Below are 15,261 nucleotides of genomic sequence, written 5' to 3' on the forward strand. Positions count from 1 at the left end.
ATATTTTACTTTTAGCTGGGAAATTATCTTCTGGATGTTTTGCAGTAAGAATGACAAAATAAGAGCTGGGAGGGGTGGTTGCACGTTCAGTGTACTTTTCACTTATTGAATCTCATATTCGGTATGGCTTAACATTGTCTTTGTTATTCAAAAAAAAGCAGTTAGATACCTGTGTTCTGCTAAGTTAAGAGATTCTTGCAAACCCCTCTTCGTTTCTGAAAAAATCCTAACTCTTTTTTCACTCTTTATCTTAGAAACAGCTGCTCTTATTCACAAAATTCCCAAACTACCCTCTGACACTGGCCATTTGACTCGTCGTGTAAATGATGTTCCCCTACCTATTCCTACGTCTTCCCTTACTAAAAACTCATTAATTTATATAAGTAAAAAAATTTACAATCTCTATGTGTTAGACATATATCGGATGTTAAGAAATTTAAAAGAGAATTAAAGACGCTTTTATTGGCTAAGGCATATTATAATCTGAACGACTTTTTTAATCATAGGTTTAGTAGTAATTGATTGTTTTATTTAGTTATCTTTAATTCAAGTATGTTCAAAAAGTTTTGTCTTCTTGTGTTTAATTTTGTTCATTGTTTTGTCAATTTTTGAAATTGTATTTTTGTTTTGTTTTTTTAGCTTGTAGGATACTTGTACGCAAGACTATTCTTACGTAATATAGCACATTTTCTTTCTTTCTTTCATTGCGATAACGACGCACGATGACATTTGGTCGCCTTTCTTCTTTTTTTGATATCTCCGGTTCTAATGATCCCTCAGGAGGAGGAAACTGGGTTCATCGAACTCCTGAGGATTTGCCCTGTATGAAATAAAACTTTCCGATTTGTTGGAAAAACAGTTAGGAGTGTTCAAAGCTGACCGTAATTTGCCCCTGCCGCTCATTTTTGATAAACCGTAAACCGACATAGTGGAATGTTACTTAAAGAATGCAGTACTTAAACAAATTACAGATGAGTTGATTGTGTGCATGTCACATTACAAGCAAAAGTTATTATTATTACTAAACGAGATATTCGGCATTTGGTAGGCCGCCCTTTATTTAAAACATCAATAACTTCGTTATTTTTGATTTTAGAGCCATATGGTATAGAAGAGCTTTTACTTAGAATTTAAATACCTATCCATTGGTGAGATGATTTACAGGTTATGACCTAAAAAAAAAGTACATTTTTGTATATATTCCCTTAACGAGACGATGAATTAATTTAATTTTTTCGCCATTGTAATCAGCGTAAAAAATACACAACTTTCTAGATATAGCAACAAATTTTTTTTGCAACACTCTATATAAAATATGCACAATCGATAGCGAGAGATCGATCTTATTATCGACATTCTCTAAGGGTCGTCGCTTAGCCGCCCTTTATTTAAAACCTCAATAACTATTTTAGTTTTGATTTTAGAGCCATGGAGTATAAAACAACTTTTACTTAGGGTTTAAATACCTATCGATTGGTGTTAGAGTATATAGAGTGTAGCATAAGGAAAAAGTGAATATTTGCTAATATTTCTTGAACAGGTTGATCAATTAATTTATTTTTTTCACTATTGTAATCAACTTTGTATCTATGTATATTAGTAAAAAATGTAACAAGCAAGCTGGTACCTTTTTTTCTATCTAATAAAGAGAAAATGAACTTCTAAAGTCTGAGCCACTTGTTACAAGGTCATCGCTCAGTCGCCCTTTTTCCTAAATATTCACAATTCACTACATAATCAATTTCTATGACTTACTCTCAATCATTTCCTTTAAGTACTAACTAATATCACAGACAGCAGTGGCGTCACCAAAGGGACATAACAATGTTTTTTTTAATTTAAACTAGAAAACTCAAAAACAAAAGTTTCTTTGGATAATTAAAAGAAAATTGTCCGTTTATTTAATTTTTTTTAATCGAATACCGGGCGGGTAAACGTAAAATCGTACTGGCCCGTAGAAGGCCGTAGAATTGGCGTGCGGCGCGGCGCGGCGTCGTTTATTTCTGGCGTCGGGACGCTCGCGCCCGATCCCGCCGCCGCCTCTCGATCCCGGTTTATTCTCGATTTGGCCGTCGTGAAACCCGAGATTGAACCATATTTGGCACTAGACGCCCGTTTCCGAGTTATTATTAACCCGTACGGGCGTTCTTAGGTTGCCCGATGCCTATTTTACCACTCTACAATGTGCCCGCCGCGGTCGTTTCTTAATAATAAGATATGCGTGCCAGTATTGGCGCTTACAGGAAAAATTTACGTTTTTATCATAAGAGCCTTTTTTGACATTCAAATAACAGTTGGACGCCTCTTATTGGGAGAAAATTGACGTGGCTTGCAATGCCGCCCTTTTTGGACACGCAAGACACGAGAGTAAAAAATTGTTCACATTAATAGATATATTGAACTGTTTTTTTTTTTAGTATAAACTTCTGGCTAAAGTATATTGAGTTTCCCTGCTTATAAAGAAATCTTCTATTTCTTCTTGACCAGTCCTGGACAGAAAACTCCAGTTTATGCTGATGCTGAAGAAAATATGAAAGTATGATCCACTAAGGCAGTTCCTTAAAAACGTGCTAATATTTAAGAGAGTGATTCCTGGACCCATTTTAAGGAAAAAAGTTCCTATGAACATATGTCCTAAACGTCTTAACTTTTGAGATACAGAGTGTTAAAGTTTTCAAAAAAAATCAGTTTTTTTTAATAATAACTTAAGCAATATTCTATACATTCTTATGAAATTTGGTACATGTATTCTATGCACCAAGAGGCATTTTTTGGTGTGCAAAAAATTTTTTTTTCTCTCTGCCAGTGGCATCCCTATGCCTTCCCTCTGAAGTAGTGGCAGTCATGAAAAATGCTGATAGAAGTCGTTATTCAAACAGACCTTTTCCTGTATGTCTACAAAACCTATTTGAAGAATCTTCTGCCAATTTTAATATGGACCAGTGCGAAGAAAATCGAGATGTATTTTCCCTGCACGATAAAGACCTGGGAAGAACTGAATCGAACTAACACTGGAAACAACGCTTCGATTAAACAAGAACCTCGAAGAATTCCGATAGCTAAACAAGGAGAAGTTTCCTCAATGCTTCAAGAAATGAGGACACAAGGAGTGATCGAACCTTCTCAGAGTCCTTGGACATCTCCAGTTGTGCCAGTGAAGAAAAAGGATGAATCTACTAGATTTTGTGTAGACTATCGGCGACTGAATGATATTACAAAGAAAGACAGTTATCTCCTACCAAGAATTGACGACACCCCGGACACGCTATCAGGTTCACACTTGATCTAAAGAGTGGATACTGGCAGGTAAAGATGCACCCAGAAGATAAGGAAAAGACCGCATTCTCGACTGGAACAGGACTTTGGCAGTTTACAGTAATGCCCTTTAGATTCTGCAATGCTCCAGCTACCTTTGAGAGACTTATGGACACAGTTTTACGTGGAATGACTTGGGAAACATGTTTAGTTTATCTGGATGACGTTATCATACTGGGAAAAACATTTGAAGATTATTCAAAAGGTATTTGTTAAACTGCGAGAGGCCAACCTGAAGCTAAGTCCTAAAAAATGTTGCTTATTTCAAAAAGAAGTTCGATACCTTGGCCATGTAATATCAGAAAAAAGGTGTCAAGACTGATCCAGATAAAGTAGAGGCAATCGAAAATTGGCCACGACCCACTGACAAACACCAGTTAAGAAGCTTTCTGGGCCTTTGTACCTGTTACAGAAGATTTGTAAGAAATTTCGCTAATCTTGCAAAGCCTCTACATAAGCTCACGGAGGACAAAATGGTATTTAGTTGGTCAACAGACTGTGAAGAAGCATTTCAACGGTTAAAAAGAGCACTATGCACATCTCCAATTTTAACATATCCGATTCCTGGACAAACTTTTATTTTGGATACCGATGCGAGTAATGTTGGAATTGGGGCCGTTCTATCACAAAAATATGAAGATGGCGAGCAAGTGATAGCTTATTTCAGTAAAACGTTATCAAAACCAGAAAGAAACTATTGTATCACCAGACGAGAGCTATTGGCAGCTATTGAACATTTCCATAAATATTTGTATGGTCAACGATTTATCCTTAGAATCGACCATGCTTCGTTGAAATGGCTGTTTCAGTTTAAAAACCCCGAAGCACAAATAGCAAGGTGGCTTCAACGATTACAAGAGTATGACTTTACAATAGAACATAGGAAAGACGCATATCACCAAAATGCCGATGCTTTATCGAGAAGACCCTGTATTGAAACATGTCAACATTGTTTTAAAAAAGGAATCAAAACAGCATCCAGAGATATATACTTGTAATCGTATTGGCCTTCACAGTTCTAAAGAGTGGGATGTAGCTAGTTTAATCCAAGATCAGTGTGATGACCCAGTATTTGGTCTTATTTACGAACTGAAATCTCGAGAAATTTCAAAACCAGAATGGAAAGACATTTCCGACAAATCTCCAGAACTTAAAGCTTATTGGTCTCAATGGAATTCATTGGTTATAAAAGATGGATTGTTAAAAAGAGTCTGAGAGAGCGTAGATGGAAAAGAAAAGACATATCTGACAGTCCTTCCTCGAAAACGGATTCCGGAAGGACTGTGCCGACAGTGTGAGCAGTGTTCGTCAAGCAAGGGCCCAAGAACCCGGACAAGAGGAAAGATGATGCAGTATCTTGTTGGTGCACCCTTTGAACGAATTGCCATAGACGTAGCAAGACCCTTTCCTACTAGTAGCTCCGGAAACCGATATGCTCTTGTTGCTATGGATTACTTTAGTAAGTGGTCCGATTCCAAACCAAGAAGCAACGACAATAGCTGAAGTGCTGTTCCAGAACTGGATTTGTCGATTTGGTGGACCAAGGAAGGAACTTTGAGTCACAAATATTCTAACAAATATGCCAGTTGCTGGGAATCAATAAGACCCGTACAACCCCACTACACCCTCAGTCTGATGGAATGGTTGAAATATTTAACCGCACATTTGAAACCTATTTGAGGATGGTAGTAAACTCTAAGCAAACTGACTGGGATACCTGTATACAACCATTCCTATTGGCATATCGTTCTTCTATCCGCAAGTCAACTGGAAAAAGCCCGGCAAATGTTGTCTACGGTGATGAACTTCGTTTACCTTTGGACATTATTACTGGAAGACCCCATAAGTCTGAAACCCTGGAGGAGTACGTCGACCATTTACAAGAGCGTTTACAAATTGTTCACGAATAAGCACGAGATAAACTTCATCTAGAAAGTAACAGAATGAAATCACGTTATGACATAAAGGCAAATTCTACCGGTTTTAATCCTGGGGATAAAGTCTGGTTATACAATCCACGGAGGACGAAGGGCAAGTCACCAAAGCTCCAGAAGGATTGGGAAGGTCCATTCAATGTGGTCACCAGAATCAACGACGTGGTGTACCGTATCCAACGACATCCGACAGCGAAGATGAAAATTGTAAACATCGTCCGGCTAGCGCCCTATCATGACTCAGGTGGTCCCATGTTTGTATGAAATTTGTATGAAAATGTAAATACGTTAATTATTCTGCTAGTTTCTGTACAATTTTATTAGTATTCTGTAGTTAAAGTTGATTCGTAGGGTTTCTTTAGGGTTCTACTTACGTTTGGTTTATTATTTTCATCTACAGTTTTTAGTTTTTGAGTAGTTCATCTTGTTCTTCCTTCTGTTTACGGTCTCGTTCTTCTTGTTCTTCCTTCTTAAGATTATCTTTTAAATTAAGTAAGTCATCTTTCATGGTCCTTATCAGGTCTTCGATTTAATTGTCTTTAGTAAATCTTTCTGTTTCTTGTCTCTTAAAGGCTTGGGGCATTGACGTTTAAGGTGCCCCTCCTCATTGCAATGGACTTTTAGGTTTCCTCGCTAATAATGATTCAATCTTCTTTAGGCGGTCTTCGAGATCACTTTCCGAAGTTCTGATTTGTCTTATTCGTGTCTGCCTTCTAGTTGCTTGAAAAGCTGCCTCATACTCTAGTCCATGGGCCAAAGCTTCTGATATACTTTTATGATGAGCCATCCTGCTGAGCGTGGTTAGTATCTGGATCTCGAACTCCGTCAATAAAACAATTTGTAGAAATTTGTTCTCGTAACTCTGTTTGGGCTGAAGGGTAAGCCAGATTTACTAATCGAGCAACATCGGCCTCAAACTGTTGGAATCCTTCCTCGGGTTGTTGTCTTCTAGATTTCAATTGAGCCTGGTACACTTGTTGTAGATGGGCTTCACCGTATCTCATCTCTAAGGACAGTATTTCGAAATTGAGCTGGTCCTCAGATGGCACCATTCTTAATATTTCTGTAGCTTCTCCTCTAAGGCTTAGCTTAAGATTTATTGCCTTTTTTTCGTTATCCCAGCGATTTCCCCTAGCAGCGGCCTCAAATTGATTTAAATAGGTACTCCAAGCTTCTTTGCCGTCGAATTTTGGTGGCTTTACTTTCATCATTGTTTGCATTCCAGGATCGAGATGAAGAGGAGTCCGTGGGACATACCACTACTTCTATTGAATATTTTTAGTAAAAAAAATACTACGCCACTGCTTTTTCTTAAAATAAAAATTATTTTGAAAATCCTCAATCACTTTTTAGCAAATTTGATCTCTTGGTTTTTTTTCGTCCGACGCATGGAATTCGCTTAAAAAAATAAAAAACAATTTTACTTCCCTAAAAATCTGCATAGAAAATAAACGACAGGAAAATCATAGTGTTGAAATGTTAAATGAAAATGAAAAAATATTTTAAATTCGGTGGTACCCTTCTCGAAATATTGACTAAAATCCCTTTTTTCTTACGGTATACCCTGTATATTATGCTACCAAACGATAGAAATTTAAATTCTAAGTAAAAGTTGTTTAACACTATACGGCTCTAAAATGAAAAATAAGCGAGTTATTGACAATTAAAATAAAGGGCGGTTGCGTGACCGTTATTTTCTATTCGATAAACGGGTTTAATATGTTGAAAATATTCCAAGTGGTTCCCAAATTGACCAAAAATGTCCGCTAAAGAATAAAAATCTTACTAGTTTAATAAACGTTTCGAAAATTCTCAAATTTGGTGCCTCTTGGTGACACAATTGCCTCTAATTCAGAAAGTTTTTGAGGTACAAACAAAGTTCGTATATAGAATTATTTGGAAAGAAATTTTCTAACTTCCAGTAAAACTCTTTTAAGAATATTCCAATTAATTCACAAACATTTTTGAAGGAATATTGAAAATTTGATAAGAAATTTAGCCAAAAAAATGTACCGACCAAAAATGCTCTCATTGTCCCAATTCTTGGTCTATAATTACGATTTTAGTCTCAAACTGATCCTCAGGAATCTCGCTATACTAATCTGGAAAAATAACGAAAATATTCCAAGTGGTCCCAAAGTTATGACCAAAAATGTCTGTTAAAGTATATAAATCTAGCTGGTCCAATATACGTTTTAAAAACCTCAAATTTGGTGGTTCTTGGACCTTTGGTGACAAAATTGCCTCTAATTCACAAAGTTTTTGAGGTACAAACAACGATCTTATATGGAATTAATTGGAAAGAAATTTCCTTTCTTCCAGTAAAACTCTTTTAAGAAGATTCCCACTATTTGACGAAAATCTTGCCTGGAATACAAAAAATTTGATGAAAATATGAGCGAAAAAAATATCTTGACCAAAACTGTTTTACTTACATTAGTTTTTGATAAAAAACCACGTTTTTACTCTCAAATCCATCTTCGAGAACCCCATTAAAGTTATGTAAAAAATCATAAAAATATTCCAAGTGGTTCCCAAGTTATGGCCAAAAATATCCGCTAAAGTATATAATGTACCTTTTAAAAACCTCAAATTTGGTGGCTTTTGGACCTTTAGTAATAAAATTGCCTCTAACTCAGAAAGTTTTTGACATACAAGAAATTTTTGTATATGAAATTATTTGGAAAGAAATGCCCTTTCTTTTAGTAAAGCTGTTTTAAGAATATTCTGATTAATTCATGAAAAACTTGCCAGGAATATTGAAAATTTAATGAAAAATTTGGCAAAAAAAGTGTCACGGTCCAAAATGCTCTAACTATCTCAATTCTTGGTCTATAATCATGATTTTACCCTCAAATTAATCCTCAATACCCTCAAATTTTATTACACTAGTGTGAAAAATTCATGAAAATATTCCAAGTGGTTCCCAAGTTATGACCAAAAATATCCGCTAAAGTATATAATGTACGTTTTAAAAACCTCAAATTTGGTGGCTCTTGGACCTTTGGTGACAAAATAGCCTCCAGTTCACAAAGTTTTTGAGCTACAAACAACGATCATATATGAAATTATTTGGAAAAAAAGTTCCTTTATTCCAGTAAAACTCTTTCAAAAACATTCCTATTAATTCACAAAAATTTTGGAAGTAATATTGAAAATTTGATAAGAAATTTAGCCAAAAAAATGTACCGACCAAAAATCCTCTAACTATCCCAATTCATGGTCTATAATTAAGATTTTAGCCTCAAACTGATCCTCCAGAACCTCACTATACTAATGTGAAAAAATAATGAAAATATTCCAAGTGGTTCCCGAGTTATGGCCAAAAACATCCGCTAAAGAATAAAAATCTTGCTGGTCCAATATACGTTAAAACGTCAAATTTAATGGCTCTTGGACCTTTGGTGACAAAATTGTCTCAAACTCAGAAAGTACTTAAGTTTTAATAAGAAACTTTTGACCCCCTGTAAATTGACTTAAATGTGGTTATATTGGGCTGTTTCGTATGTATACAGGGTGTTCGAAAAATAGACGGAGATAGTTCAATGGGTGAATTTTTTTTTTTAAATTAATATTAAAAAAATAATTATAACCCCGTATCTTGAAAACTGTGCATTTCCGGACCCATATATTTATAGAAACTTTTTCTCATATTTTTTCACAAGGAATCGCCCATCGAAATATCTCCGTCTATGTTTCGAACACCCTGTTTATTTTCTTGACCAGTCCTGGTAGATTAATCTGCATAAACGGGTCGTAGAGACCATAACATTTCAACAAATTGGTTTTTTTGCGTCACACCTATAATACCAAGCGAATCCACATAGTTTTTCCTTTTAAAGAAATTATTAATATTCAAATTTCAACTTTTTGGACGCAATCGAGCATAAATTATCGACTCATTTTTGGGTATTTCACACTTAAGAGCCTACGGAAACGATCGGTTTTTGGGCGAAAACGTCGTGGGTGCCAATCGAATCACATTTGAAAAAAAACTTTATGGCAAAATCACCCTATTTATAAAACGACTGTGTTACCAGAAAGTGTAAACAAGTGTTACGACATAGAGCGCAATTTTCGAAAAAAATACGAAAAAAATCCAAAAATAGTTCGGATTTCGACAAAAATAAATTGGCAGATAAAGAGAGAGAGAGAGCGAGAGAGTGCTGCTGCTTTTAGTTCGATTTTTAGGTGCATCACCAGGGGCGTACGTATAGAGCCCAAGACCCTAATAATGATTGAGGTTAGGGCATATAGCATCTATAAAAATCATTCATATCATATGACTGTATGCACATCAATTTGATATAAAAATATTGATTAGACCTCGTACAAATTAATAAAAGACCATTAAGAATCGTAATTCTATGGCCTTAAGGAAAAACGAAAGAGTGGCGCTTCCTACGCGTTTTATGTCACATATTTGCTGAATAAACCGACTTTATTTGAGAGAAAACGTTAGATTTCTCTTTGCATATCATTGTGCGGTAATTAAGTTGCAATTACCACTTTTTTTTTTAAGTCACGCTACGATAGGTCTTATCGGACCTTAAATGGCCGATTTGCCACATTTTGTGTTTAATGAATGAATGGCCGTTTTTGTTTGTTTCATTTTAGGTAGAGTAAATATTTAGTTGAGAACAGAGAGAGAAAGAGAGAAAGGATTTTTTTTACTTCACGTAATTTTATTTTGAATCATATTTTTTCGAAGGATAGACACATAATAGGTTTATTTATATACTATATTCCAACATAAATATCTCCTTATTAGGGAATATATTTTAGAAATTAAATTGTATGCATTAAAATTTATCTCTTCTTAGGCCCTTATGAAGTTTAGGAAATTATTCTCCTCATCCATAGTGGCTACGTAAGTAAAATATAAATAAATTGTCCAGTCGATTGGGGACTTATTGGGTATAAGTGGAGCTGTTACTCAATTCTTGCCAAGAATAATGAACATTTGACAAAAAATTTAGTAAAAAAAATGCCCTGACCTAAACGGACCTAACTATCCTAATTTTTGATCTATAACCATGATTCTACTCTCAAATTAATCCTCAGGAACCCCGTTATACTACTGTGAAAAAATGATAAAAATATTCCAAGTGGTTCCCAAGTTATGACCAAGAATATAAATCTTGTTGGTCCAATATACGTTTCAAAAACCTCAAATTTGGAGACTCTTGGACCTTTGGTGACCAAATTGCTTTTAACTCAGAAAGTTTTTGACGTACAAGAAATGTTCGTATATGAAATTATTTGGAAAGAAATGCCCTTTCTTGTAGTAAGACTGTTTTAAACATATTCTGATTAATTCATGAAAAACTTCCAGGGAATATTGAAAATTTAATAAAAAATGTTGCAAAAAAAGCGTCACGGCCAAAAATGCTCTAACTATCCCAATTCTTGGTCTATAATCATGATTTTACCCTCAAATTAATTCTCAGTAACCTCATTACACTAGTGTGAAAAAATCATGAAAATATTCCAAGTGGTTCCCATGTTATGATCAAAAATATCCACTAAAGTATATAAATCTTGCTAATCGTTTTAAAAACCTCAAATTTGGTGCCGCTTGGACCTTTGGTGACAAAATGGCCTCTAGTTCACAAAGTTTTTGGGCTACAAACAACGATCATATATGAAATTATTTGGAAAGAAATTTCCTTTTTTCCAGTAAAACTCTTTTAAGAACATTCCTATTAATTCACAAAAATTTTTAAAGGAATATTGAAATTTTTTAAGAAATTTAACCAAAAAATGTACCGACCAAAAATCCTCTAACTATCCCAATTCATGGTCTATAATTACGATTTTAGTCTCAAATTGATCCTCAGGAATCTCACTATACTAATGTGAAAAAATAACGAAAATATTCCCAGTGGTCCCAAAGTTATGCCCAAAAATGTCTGTTAAAGAATAAAATGCTTGATGTTGCATTATAGGATTCAAAACTTCAATTTTGGAGGGACTAGGGACCTTGGCTAACAAAATTGCCTTTAACTCAGAAAGTTTTTGACGTACAAGAAATGTTCGTATATGAAATTATTTGGAAAGAAATGCCCTTTCTTTTAGTAAGACTGTTTTAAGAATATTCTGATTAATTCATGAAAAACTTCCAGGGAATATTGAAAATTTAATAAAAAATTTTGCAAAAAAAATGTCACGGCCAAAAATGTTCTAACTATCCCAATTCTTGGTCTATAATTATGATTTTACCCTCAAATTAATCCTCCGAAACCTCATTACACTAGTGTGAAAAAATCATGAAAATATTCTAAGTGGTTCCCAAGTTATGGCCAAAAATATCCGCTAAAGTATATAGTATACGTTTTAAAACTCTCAAATTTGATGGCTCTTTGACCTTTGGTGACAAAATTGCCTCTAATTCAGAAAGTTTTTGAGGTACAAACAAAGTTCATATATAAAATTATTTGGAAAGAAATTTCCTTTCTTCTAGTAAAACTCTTTTGAGAATATTTTCAAAATTTCACGAAAATCCTGCCTGGAATAATAAAAATTTGAAGAAAATATGAGCGAAAAAATTATCTTGACCAAAACTGTTCTAATTACATTGGTTTTTGATCTAAAACCACGTTTTTACCCTCAAATTTATCTTCGAAAACCTTATTAAACTAATGTAAAAAAATGATTAAAATATTCCAAGTAGTTCCCAAGTTATGGCCAAAAATATCCGCTAAAGTATATAATGTACGTTTTAAAACCCTCAAATTTGGTGGCTCTTGGACCTTTGGTGACAAAATTGCCTCTAATTCACAAAGTTTTTGAGCTACAAACAACGATCATATATGAAATTATTTGGAAAGAAATTTCCTTTCTTCCAGTAAAACTCTTTCAAGAACATTCCTGTTAATTCAGAAAAACCTTTGAATATTGAAAATTTGATAAGAAACTTAGCCAAACAAATGTACCGACCAAAAATCCTGTAACTATTCCAATTTTTGGTCTATAATTACGATTTTAGTCTCAAACTGATCCTCAAGAATCTCACTATACTAATGTGGAAAAATAACGAAAATATTCCAAGTGGTCCCAAAGTTATGACCAAAAATATCTGTTAAAGAATAAAATGCTTGATGTTGCATTATGGGATTCAAAACTTCAATTTTGAGGGTCTAGGGACCTTGGCTAACAAAATTGTCTGTAACTCAGAAAGTTTTTGACGTACAAGAAATGTTCGTATATCAAAATATTTGGAAATAAATGCTTTTTCTTTTAGTAAGACTGTTTTAAGAATATTCTGATTAATTCATGAAAATCTTGCCAAGAAAATTGAAAATTTAATAAAAAATTTAGCAAAAAAAAATGTCACTGCCAAAAGTGCTCTCACTATCCCACCTCTTAGTCTATAATCATGATTTTACTCTCAAATTAATCCTCAGAAACCTCATTACACTAACGTGAAAAAATCATGAAAATATTTTAAATGGCTATCAAGTTATGACGAAAATATCCGCTAAAGAATATAGTATACGTTTTAAAAACCTCAAATTTGGTGGCTCTTGGACCTTTGGTAACAAAATTGCCTCTAATTCACAAAGTTTTTGAGGTACAAACAACGATCATATAAGAAATTATTTGGAAAGAAATTTCCTTCTTCCAGTAAAACTCTTTCAAGAACATTCCTATTAATTCACAAAAATTTTTGAAGGAATATTGAAATTTTGATAAGAAATTTAGCCAAAAAAATGTACCGACCAAAAATCCTCTAACTATCCCAATTCATGGTCTATAATTACGATTTTAGTCTCAAACTGATCCTCAAGAACCTCACTATACTAATGTGGAAAAATAACGAAAATATTCCAAGTGGTTCCAAAGTTATGCCCAAAAATCTCTGTTAAAGAATAAAATGCCTGATGGTTGCATTATGGGATTCAAAACTTCAATTTTGGAGGGTCTAGGGACCTTGGCTAACAAAATTGCCTTTAACTCAGAAAGTTTTTGACGTACAAGAAATGTTCGTATATGAAATTATTTGGAAAGAAATACTCTTTCTTTTAGTAAGACTGTTTTAAGGATATTCTGATTAATTCATGAAAAACTTCCAGGGAATATTGAAAATTTAATAAAAAATTTTGCAAAAAAAGTGTCACGGCCAAAATTGCTCTAACTATCCCAATTCTTGGTCTATAATCATGATTTTACTCTCAAATTAATCCTCGGCAATCTCATTACACTTGTGTGAAAAAATCATGAAAATATTTCAAGTGGTTCCGAAGTTATGGCCAAAAATATCCGCTAAAGTATATAATGTACGTTTTAAAAACCTCAAATTTGGTGCCTCTTGGACCTTTGGTGACAAAATGGCCTCTAGTTCACAAAGTTTTTGGGCTACAAACAACGATCATATATGAAATTATTTGGAAAGAAATTTCCTTTCTTCCAGTAAAACTTTTTTAAGAATATTCCTATTAATTCATAAAAATCTTGTCAACTTAGTTCAACTGGTATAATCGAGAAGGTTCAACAACACCCTTGACATGCCTATAAATTAAATGTATGTAATTTTTTTAAATTAATTTAATTCTTCATTCATTGTTATTCTTGTTAAAAACTATGAAGAAATTGATATTCTTACATTCGACATTTTTTTACCTGGACCAAATATACACTGTCTGTCTGGAATGTTTAAATAACGTTTTTGCCTGAAATTTTGTAAAAAAAAACTGATTTATACAGGCACACTAATTAAATAAATAATATAACCTGTACATTTTATAATCCTAAAACAACCGATTGAGTCATTAGTATAGGATCCAAAAACTAATTAGTACGTACCTTAAATTAATAACGAACCACCGATTAAAACCCATGATAGATGGCAGCAAATAAACCGCAACAGAAAATCCTAAACCATTTTCCAACTAAAACGAACCGTCCGTAACGAGGGGCATTTTCGCGTCACGTTTTTCCACCTCGGAACGTCCATCGAGCGTCACATGAGCGTAAAAAGCGCGCACTTTCCCGTTAAAAAAAATTAAACTTTTTTTTTTTTAATTTTAAAAAAATTCGCGATATTCCAGAAAGGATACTCAAGCAATGTTCCTCGGCATGCCCGCTTCAATTTACTGTATTAATCACGTAAATAGATTGAAAATGTGTAGGATTTCATTCAGGGCGGGCTGGATTCCGGCGACGGTCAACTGGTTTTGACTTAATATCACTCGATTCATAATTCCGTAATAATTTCCGTGTAAGAGATGTATTATTGGTTTATTATAGGGACGCCTCTGAACGTCATTTATTTTTCAAGTCAAGCAACTATTGGCTATGAATTAATGTTTACTTCACGGCTCTAGGCCAAAAGTTATCAATATAAACCAGGAGGTTGATGCAGTAAGGACCAGCTGAAGTGAAGCAAAATTCAAATGGCAATAACTCCTAACCTATTAATACTATTTAGAAAATTTTCAAAGTTTTTGATAGATAATTAAATATTCTTAAATTTAAATTATTATGATAATTATCGTAGAACAACTTCCATAGAAGGTATAAGCAATTTTTAGGTCAAAGATTCTTTAAAGAGGACACTATGTATAAAACCCAAGATATCTGCAATGGCATTGGGTTTAGAGATTCAGTGATCATAATGAACATTATAATGCTCACCATAATTAACCAAATAAAATTTATTTCACGTCTCTAGCTTCAGTAGATCAAAAGTTATGAAGCAAAAATCTCAAGGTTAACGCAGCTAGATCCAGCTGACGTGAAACAAAATTCAACTCGTGATATCTCCTAATCTAATCATATTATTTAAAAAATTTAAAAAGATTCTTTTAGGGTTTCAGGCAGTTATTAACTTTGGTTCTTAAGATCATGACTGTAAATGAACTTCCACAGTAGATATAGGCAGTGTTTCTGCCATGGCTTATTTGAAAGGGGCAGTAAGTATAAAACCTAAGATATCTCTAACGGTATTGGGTTTAGAGCTTTAGTAGTTACTATTAAAATTATAGTGCTTACCATAGTTAATCAAATAAAC

At 33.9% G+C, this 15,261-nt stretch overlaps 1 protein-coding gene across 2 annotated transcripts in view; it reads right to left on the reverse strand.

Moving 5' to 3' along the window:
• LOC126741120 (uncharacterized) overlaps positions 1-14,344 on the reverse strand; it is a 42,410-nt gene extending 28,066 nt beyond the window's left edge. Inside the window, exon 1 of one of the 2 annotated variants that reach the window (XM_050447454.1) lies at positions 14,055-14,344. Coding sequence is in view for 1 of the 2 variants with exons in the window: in XM_050447453.1 (XP_050303410.1) it covers positions 1,756-1,765 (10 nt within the window). In the remaining variant the exon portion in view is untranslated. Of the gene's footprint in view, positions 1-1,755; positions 2,006-14,054 lie in introns of those variants that run through there. The other variant, XM_050447453.1, reaches the window with a different exon arrangement.
• Positions 14,345-15,261: the final 917 nt, after the last annotated feature.

This window comes from Anthonomus grandis, chromosome 10 (genome assembly GCF_022605725.1).
Source record: "Anthonomus grandis grandis chromosome 10, icAntGran1.3, whole genome shotgun sequence".
In the NCBI taxonomy this organism is placed as follows: Eukaryota; Metazoa; Arthropoda; class Insecta; order Coleoptera; family Curculionidae; genus Anthonomus; species Anthonomus grandis.